General features: G+C 32.9%; 1 protein-coding gene across 1 annotated transcript; it reads left to right on the forward strand.

Annotated features, from left to right (window-relative positions):
* The first annotated feature begins 3,741 nt into the window (after nucleotides 1-3,741).
* Nucleotides 3,742-9,310, forward strand: LOC102596520 (1-deoxy-D-xylulose 5-phosphate reductoisomerase, chloroplastic). Its single transcript, XM_006344994.2, has 12 exons — nucleotides 3,742-4,059; nucleotides 4,283-4,464; nucleotides 4,992-5,078; nucleotides 5,637-5,762; nucleotides 5,884-5,946; nucleotides 6,646-6,795; nucleotides 6,988-7,055; nucleotides 7,413-7,524; nucleotides 7,666-7,770; nucleotides 7,905-8,026; nucleotides 8,191-8,337; nucleotides 8,942-9,310. The coding sequence occupies exons 1-12, from the start codon at nucleotides 3,963-3,965 to the stop codon at nucleotides 9,108-9,110; spliced, it is 1,428 nt and encodes a 475-aa protein (XP_006345056.1). The 5' UTR covers nucleotides 3,742-3,962; the 3' UTR covers nucleotides 9,111-9,310.
* Nucleotides 9,311-9,525: the final 215 nt, after the last annotated feature.

Raw genomic sequence — 9,525 nt, forward strand, 5'->3', positions numbered from 1 at the left:
CTCCCTCCGTCCCATTTTATATGTCATTCCTTTTTATAAATAGCTGGACCACAATACTTGTCATTTTATAAAATTTATGCATAAATTACCATATTTTGCCTATTATACCTTTGATAGAATAGTTAATTAATCTTGTCATTTATTAATAAAGTTGACTTAAGAAAACATTAAATAAGGGTAGAAGGGTAAAGTTACATCATTTCTTAATGCAAGTGCAAAGTTAAAATGTGACATATAAAATGGGACGGAGGGAGTAACTTATTTTTGGAAGATAATGTTATGTTGGTGATCATTAGTGATATTGTGGATGTTATTAAGTGGTCACCTTAGACTGATAGCCTGTGCGGCGAATGAGAGGAACACACGTGTATTGTCTCTATATTAAATAAAAGTATAAGATAATTTAGAGTAAGCATTACCTAAAAAGATACGTAATTACTAGTAATGTGTTTAAGTGAGTGATCCATTTAGTCATTTGAGTGGGACATTTGCCTAATTGCATTAAATTTTCAATAAACACGAAAAAATGTGTTTCTCAATTTTGTGTACCCAATTCGTGTCCCTCCACCCCACCCTAGCACAACGAAAGTATTTCAGAATCATATATTAAAGCGTGATTAGATATTTTGAAGTAAGTTTAATTTTGGTTCTACGATTTTATATCCTAGTCCCAAGTTCACAATCGAACTCTTTCATTATTTGGATGGGCAAGTATCGTGTATAAAACTTATTCACTTTTCTAAGTTAGAAGAATTTCTACTTATAGAAATTTCTTTCCGATCCAAAAAGGAGAAAAAAACACACGCATGTTTTCTTGTTTTTATTTTTATATTTAAAATTTAGATATTCCAAAACTCTATTATAAGCATTTTTATAAGTTGTGACTTCCTTACCTTTTTTAAAAAAATTAAAAAGAATGTTAGTCAAGTTCATATAATTTAATTCTGAGAAGTGAAATATGACAATTAATTCAAGACATAAAAATTAGTGATTAACGATGACGAACATGATAATTAACCATAAAAAAGAAGGTTTGAATTAACCAAATTTACTGATTATTTAGACTTTTAGTATGTTTTGAATAAACCGATATATTCCCCTTTTGTTTTTTCTCTCATTAAAGGCTGTTGAATTATTCTCTCTTGTTTGGGTGCACACATACATTAGGCAATTTAGGTTACACAATATTATACGGATGTTACTTGCGCCAATTAATTAGAATTAGAATATGAGCTTGCTACCCAACATTTCTAAACTATTAAACAAAAATAGAACTTTGATGTTGCTATCTGAGGCCTGCATCACACCCGTATTTACCCTCTCACCATCTAATTTATCAATATGATCGAAATATATATTATCTAAATATTTTAGCTGTATACATTATGTATATATATATATACAAAAATAATAATTAAAAAAAAATTATTTTATTCAAATTGAAAGAGGACAAGAAATTTCATTTCCTCGGATAATTTTCCCTACGACGTTCAATACCAAACACCTATTTGGCTATTTCTTGCACTAACTTATTGTTTTACTTGTATAGACCAAGAATACAATTTTGACTTTGTCTCTTCAAAATAAGAAAAAAGGGCAAAAATCTAAATGCTTATATGCTCACATAATATTAATTAAACAAATGAAATCTTCAAAAGAGCTTTCTTTAGTGAATAATTAAGAACGATTTAGGCCTCTTTATCAAGAGAAAATCTTCACTTTAGTAAAGGTGCTTTTACACGTTGCTACTCATATTTAATTATTATATTCAATAATTAGATAACATTTAAAATAAATATAAAGCTTATCACACCCTCTCAAGATGAAATAAATATAATGCATTTGACTATCTAGGTGGGGAATCTTCTAAGAGAATGGCAAATTAATTCTTAATTAGTACCTTAGATAAACATAATAATTATACATAGCGTGATTGAGGAAAAACCAAAGAAATAAAGTATAAATTAATTAAGTGTAAGAATATAATTATATTAGCTTCAACAAATATAGCATATACAGTCCATTAGATGTGAATGATTCTCAATTCGTCGTCATGCTTCCTTGTGTCCCTTTTTAATCCTCCACCGCCGGCATCTTATGGAATTTATTCTATCTAATCTTACTATATTATATACACCCGTGGTGGAACCAGAATTCTTGTTATAAAAATTTAAAATATAAAAAGTAAATGTATTAAGAAATATGAGAAATTTAGCGACGAGCGTACTTTAGTTTTCCTGTTGTATTATATACTCTTACGTATATGATTGTGTAAGGCGATACATACTAATTCATTCAATCAATGAGTAAGTCTATCGCTAAATATCTTGACATCAGATCTAAAATGTAAATAAATATAATATGAATATAGTATAATATTTTATAAATAATTGATTAATCTGAATCATTAACACTTTTATTTCTTAATAAAAATTCTGAATTCATCACTATAAAAAGGAGGCGGTGATTTTATTATATAAACAACAAAGATGAATTTGGTGAGGCCTTTAGACATGGTCCATTTTGCCAATGATCATGAAGGCGGTAATCGTGAACTTATAAAGTTTCAATAACCACTAATCCATGAATAGTTATGAATATCATGACTTTGGGTAACATTTTGGCTTTTAAGAAAATATTTATCACGTGAAGATTGGAGAAGAGACTAAAACGGCACCTATATTTTAAATTTCGGGACTATTACTATTTTATGTGAAATAAAAACAAATGGTTATAAATCTAAAGTCAAAGAAAATGGATGATTTTGAGCTTTTTCTTCAATTATAACACTACTAGTCGTGAGAATTTAATATCACGAAATTTATAAAATAATACTTAAAATCTATCAGTCATTGAAACTAAAATACTATATTATCTTACATACATGATTACGTAGTAACAAACATTAATAATGTAAAGGAAAATGAAAATTATAACATCTTATCATTTATCTATAATAACATAAGTATAAATTAATGACCGTAAAAATACATACCAAGATCTGTAATATAAGTAATGGTGTTAGTGAGCTACTCAACATGAGCAAAGTATACAAATATTTAATTGTGAAGAAGAAGGAGAAGAGGTTCAAAATTTTCGTTGTTTTAAAATGAGAGGAAATCTCTCTATTTATAATGGACAACAAAGACAACTTTTCATAAAAGTCACAACTTTTCATGAAAGGAAAAGGCTTGTTTTGGAAATAAATAAATTAAAAGGGAATCCTGCTTTGTGGTGGCGCCACGTAGGTGGGTCTAGGGTTTTCTTATATATATATATATATATATATATGGTATTAAGAATTTAATTGTATTTGAGCGATACAAATTAACAAGGAATATGATACTCCCTTCGTTCTTTTAGATGTTATGTTGCACTTTTCGAAAGTTAATGATTAATTTTCCAAGCTAAATTAGATTACATTAATTAGATATTTTACAAACATTCAAAAACTATATGAAAAGTACAATAAATAGAAGTTTTTTGCATATCAATATACATCATAGAATGTTAGTCAAAATTATTATCATTTGACTCTTAAAAAAAAACCGTAACAACTAAAAAGAAAGGAAGGAATACTTTTCTTTCATCGAACTATCACTTTTACAAATTTTAATAATTTGAATTTAACATAAATACTTTTGTGTTTCCATTTTAAACATGTATAATTAAGAGTTTCCTTACTATATTTTTGGCCAACTTCTATTTTTTGGACTATAAGAGAGGTACTTGTGCATCCTTCATGCCAGCCACATATTAATCCCAAATAACTTACATTAGCCACAACGTGACACACAGCCCCCCGTCTCTCTCTCTGAATTGCCAGAGTGCGCACTTGGATTGCTGCCAACAATTTACTACCTTTTATTGCTGCCAACAATTTACTACCTTTTTATTTATACAAAAAAGCTGAATTTCATTTCCAATTTACCTGGTAGTTGGAGTAATCAATAGGAATTGAAATGGCCCTCAATTTGCTTTCTCCTACTGAAATTAAGTCAATCTCTTTCTTGGACACCTCAAAGTCCAGCTACAATCTTAACCATCTTAAGTTCTCAGGTTCTTTATTGAGAATTCTAAACCCCATGTAAAAGTTGTTTGATTTGGATAACTTTGCTGAAAGTTTTTATCTTTTGTGTTGTTTTCTTCAATTTTGAGTTGTGGGGTTGGTTAAAGATTATCTTTTTTCCCCCTTTTTTGCTGCAAGAATCGTTTTTTAAAATTTCTATTATGATTTTGACTGATTTGGGGTTGAAGGGTTTTGTGATTTTTCTTGATATAGGTGGACTGTCTATCAGAAGAAAGGGGTGCAGTGGGGCATTTGCTAAGAGGGTTCAGTGTTCAGCACAGCCGCCACCACCTCCTGCCTGGCCTGGAAGGGCTGTTGCTGAGCCAGGACGGCAGAGTTGGGAGGGTCCAAAGCCTATCTCAATTGTTGGGTCGACTGGCTCTATAGGAACTCAGGTTGGTAAATTTTGGAATGGGTTAAAAGACTTACTAAGATTGTGTTTTGAGTCTTGATTGGTTCTCGCTTGAAGTTGGGATATAGTATTAGTAGAAAATTCTTACAGCTTTTGTAGGTGTTAGTTACTTTAAGTTACAGTGTCAACTAAAATTTCAACTGTTTCCTCTAAAAGAGGATGAAGAGATTCAAATTTACCTAGATTCCATTCTGCATCTTTTCTATCTGTTCTTCATTATTAGTGGTGTGCTGCTTTTGCTACTGTGCCAATTATGCCAGTTGTCTTTTGCTTCTTTTTTTTTCTTTCTTTTTCTTTTTGTATTGTTTGGGTGAATGAAATTCCAGTTAGTATAGGTTGCTTGGTATTTGAGAGAATCAAAATTTTGTTTTGATTCTCTACTTTTTTTATACTAGTATACAGGAAGTCCTTCCAATAAATCAATGCAAATTATTACTTTTACAACAAAAAAAAGCCAGTTATCTTTTGTTTAAGTTCTTCGTTGCTTCAATTCAAAGTTTGTTTCTGCAGACGTTGGATATAGTCGCTGAGAATCCGGACAAGTTTAGAGTTGTTGCACTTGCTGCTGGTTCAAATGTGACTCTTCTTGCTGATCAGGTTAGTATTCGTTTACTGCATGCTAGTGGAAAAGACCATGAACTGTCAAGTCTGAATAGAATAAAGACATCCAACCTCTCAGCTTGCTTTATTATCTGTATCACTACATTAACATCTTGAGGCATTATGTGGCTTCTGTTGTTTATAACACGACTGGTGTTGTTTAAAGATATGATGATTATTCAATTATAAAATGGTTCCTCCTTATGTTACCCACTGATTTCCTGCCTTTCCATTGTTTGCAGTACATTGATTGACACATCCCATTAGCCATGTTGAAACAGAAATATCAGGGCTATGTGTTCCAATTATTACCATGTTTTTTCCTTATTTGGTTTTGGATGATCCACTCAAGAGAATAGTGAAAATCATTCAAGCCCGTTTCATCATATCATATGCTATTTATATTTTGTATTGCAATTTGCACGAGTGTGATGGAAATATTGGTTCCTCGACATGGATATCCAACTTGATCAAGCTTATGTTGTCAGACTCTCTTATCTGCCAGGTATAGCTTGGTCTTTGGCTCTGATGATAAACTTTGTTATCTCTGAGTAGGTCAAAACATTCAGGCCAAAATTAGTTGCTGTTAGAAATGAATCATTGGTTGAGGAACTCAAAGATGCTCTTGCTGATATGGAAGACAAGCCTGAGATTATACCTGGGGAGCAGGGTGTCATTGAGGTTTTTCCAACTGTCTCTAACTTTTTTCCTTAGCGAGTAGAAGTTCATTTTACTTGTTGGTAATTACTTTTTGACTTTTGAAAGAAATATGTTGATTCTTGTTGTCTATGATGTGTTTCAGGTTGCCCGCCATCCTGATGCTGTCACTGTAGTTACAGGAATAGTTGGCTGCGCAGGTTTAAAGGTGAGGTTGGGGTTTTAGTCTATCTGAATCTTTTCGAAATTATGGTGACACTTCTTCCAAGATATCCTTATAAATATCCATTCTAAAAAAGCCAAATGTGAGTGAAGAGTGCTGAGAGGGTGAAAAGTGATTTATTTCCTGTTTCTGTTTTCCTTTTTTGTGGGGTGGGGGTGGGTGGGAAGGAGGACGGAAAGGTTGTCGTTTGGAGGGGAGCTGTAGAAAAGACATACCCACTTAAGTAATAATCAGAAATCAACTACAAGGTTTCTCCAAGTCGCTTAAAGGCTTTATAATGGCAGTGCTGGGAAGACTTCAAATTTTACCCCACAATGAAGCAAAAATGCCTTCTATCTGTCCATCTCAGGAGATAATAATACATTCAGCTAACTCTTGATTCCTTTGGAGATATAAACGCACACAACTCCAATCACCTAGAAACAGAAAGACTTCTTCAGCAGAGCTAGCTCCCTTCTATACAGTAATCATGTTTAAAACAATTATAGCTAAAAGTTGCATTGTATGCTAGTTTAATTTGTTACTGAAACAAAATGTTTGTCATTGCTCTTCCTGCTGTGCTCTTTGATAAAGCATCTTTATTTGTCTTTCTCGGCTAATATATAACTAATGAATCATTCAAGAAAAAATGTGTATCATTTAGAAGATGTTCTCAAATTTGTTAGTCTTTGTTTGCTTTACTAGCCTACAGTGGCTGCCATCGAAGCAGGAAAGGACATTGCTTTGGCCAATAAAGAGACTTTAATTGCTGGTGGTCCATTTGTCCTTCCTCTTGCACACAAGCATAAAGTGAAGATTCTTCCTGCAGATTCAGAACATTCAGCTATATTCCAGGTACAGTTCTATGAGGCTGAGATTGTCGTAAGATCTTTCTGCAAAACTTAGCAAGTATGATCATTTGTGTGTGTACATCATGCACCTCTTACCAACCTTCTGTTTTGCATTGATGAATGTCCAATATAAATTTCCGCCCCTGGGTTCTTTATGGCCAAGAGAGAAATATTTAATTATTTTTCTTGGTTTCAGTGCATACAAGGCTTGCCAGAGGGTGCCCTTAGGCGCATTATATTAACTGCATCTGGAGGGGCTTTCAGGTGTAAAATCTTGAACATTGATTGAATACTATAAATTGTTCAATATCTTAGTTTTAATCCTCGTATTGCAGCATTCATGTCAATCTGCAACCCAGAGAATTCAAAATCATTCTGTTGTCCTCCTTTCTTTTATTGAAACAGTTACTTGGAATGTTTTGCCTACTTCATTTTATCTCAAGTGACAATGATCAGAAATTATTGTTTTTTATATTCCTTATTTTGTATTTTTCCACCAAATGATCCCCACACGTATCCTGAAAAAATGCCAAAGTTCTATATATAACCAATTTATTCATCTTTCTTTTAGTTATATGTACATCTTGTTAACCTTAAAACGGATATTACTGTCGCTGATAGGGACTGGCCAGTTGAGAAGTTGAAAGAAGTTAAAGTAGCTGATGCTTTGAAGCATCCCAATTGGAACATGGGAAAAAAGATTACTGTTGATTCTGCCACATTATTCAATAAGGTATCTCAATTGTTATTTTTAGACCATTGTTCCACTATTGTTGCTTCATACATTTCAAGCTTTTATTCCATATGTGAACCATGGGAGTATGTTATGAATTATTTATCTTAGCCTAGGTTTAAAGGTTTGTCTTGTTCTTAGGGTCTTGAAGTTATCGAAGCTCACTACCTTTTCGGAGCCGAGTATGACAACATTGAAATTGTCATCCATCCCCAATCCATCATACATTCGATGGTGGAAACACAGGTAAAAATCTTGTATTTGTCCTCCCTTCAGCTATGAGATTATATCAATTATGTAATCATAGATGAATATGCTGATGACAGTCCATACTCATAAATTGACAGCTTTGGAATTCTTTTTCCTTCTGTAATTTGTAGGATTCATCAGTATTGGCACAACTAGGGTGGCCTGATATGCGTTTGCCCATCCTTTATACTTTATCCTGGCCCGACAGAGTTTACTGTTCGGAGATTACTTGGCCTCGGCTTGATCTTTGCAAGTAAATAACATTCTTTCTTTGTCAATGTATTTTATTTATTTTGCTTATTGCGCTAAGCTCATTAGTGATCTATGTTTGCTTACAACTTTGTTTATTTACTTTCCAAATAAGAAACAAGATTCCCTTTCCAGTTTGTATAAATAATTCTGAGTGTAATGATACAGGCTCGGATCATTGACATTTAAAGCTCCTGATAATGTAAAATACCCATCCATGGATCTTGCTTACTCTGCTGGGCGCGCCGGAGGGACCATGACTGGAGTTCTGAGTGCAGCAAATGAGAAGGCAGTGGAATTATTTATTAGTGAGAGGTATGTAGTATGTATTCTTACATTCAACTTCTGTACTGCATCAAGTATATATTTCCAATATTTGTTTTGCTAATAATTTAAGATTCAGTATGGCACCTGCTGCTGGTAGTTCTTCTTTTGTTGGGGTTGTCAATTAATTCGTCAAGGGATGCGAGGTCATTGCATCTCTAATAGTTAAGCCACATGTACTAAATTCTTGATATTTATCGGCAGTCCGTTCAAATAAATGATGTTTTTTCGTTTGTAAATCTACCAATAGCTTAGGTTGCCTTTGGTGTCCATAAGATGACAATTAGTGTTGAAGCTAAGTAATCTTGTTTGACTATAGAATATTAAACACGTAGGTTTCCCTTGTACTTGCTGCATAGATCTATTCTTTCTCATTGGACGTGGTTCAGAGTTATCGATAAATATCAAAATGTAGCCTATTCTTCTCATTTCCCTGTTACTGTCTGACTGGCAGAATATGCTCAGCTACTATTAGATCTTAGTTTCATGTCTTGATTTTCTTACAAAAATTCTACTGCTGTTTTTTAATCTTTAAAATGTGTAGAATGGGTGGATCATTTAAAAGGAAACAACTGATGAATTGTCCTTGTTTCAGAATTAGCTACTTGGATATTTTCAAGATTGTGGAGCTAACATGCGCGAAGCATCGGGAAGAGTTGGTGTCTTCTCCTTCACTGGAGGAAATAATACATTACGATTTGTGGGCTCGAGACTATGCAGCCAGTTTGGAACCATCATCTGGTTTGAGTCCAGCTCTCGTATGATTTGTTTTTTCGGTTAGCACGAACATGTTTACCCAGTAAAAGGAAACTGTTCAAAGGTGAGGGCAATATGCAAATATGTATAGTAGTGAATGTAATATGATTAGGTTACATGTACTACATCAGTGAACTCCTCACCCTTTTTAAGTAAAGTAAATTCCTTTTTGATATCTTATATGTCATTTAGATCTGTTTCATTGGAACTTCATTTTTTAATATATGCTCTATTCTTACCTCATAATTTGATTCCTAATCGTAAGATTTTATATTTCTCTCATCTCTGCTCGATTTGTTTCACGATGTAGGTACGACAGAGAGATAAATTTCTATTTCAGCCATCATTTATATTCTTTTTATTCATCACCTTTTTAAATAGTAAGAATGTCTAGACAGTTTTGCCCAAGTCTTATTTAATTAT

Source organism: Solanum tuberosum, unplaced genomic scaffold (genome assembly GCF_000226075.1).
Source record: "Solanum tuberosum cultivar DM 1-3 516 R44 unplaced genomic scaffold, SolTub_3.0 scf00062, whole genome shotgun sequence".
NCBI classification, from domain to species: Eukaryota; Viridiplantae; Streptophyta; class Magnoliopsida; order Solanales; family Solanaceae; genus Solanum; species Solanum tuberosum.

Excerpts from the sequence above, each read along its gene's own strand:
- LOC102596520 (XM_006344994.2), top strand. The coding sequence starts at position 3,963 with ATGGCCCTCAATTTGCTTTCTCCTACTGAAATTAAGTCAATCTCTTTC. Across the intron at positions 6,796-6,987 it reads AACATTCAGCTATATTCCAG|TGCATACAAGGCTTGCCAGA; the intron begins GTACAGTTCTAT and ends TCTTGGTTTCAG. Across the intron at positions 7,771-7,904 it reads ATTCGATGGTGGAAACACAG|GATTCATCAGTATTGGCACA; the intron begins GTAAAAATCTTG and ends TGTAATTTGTAG.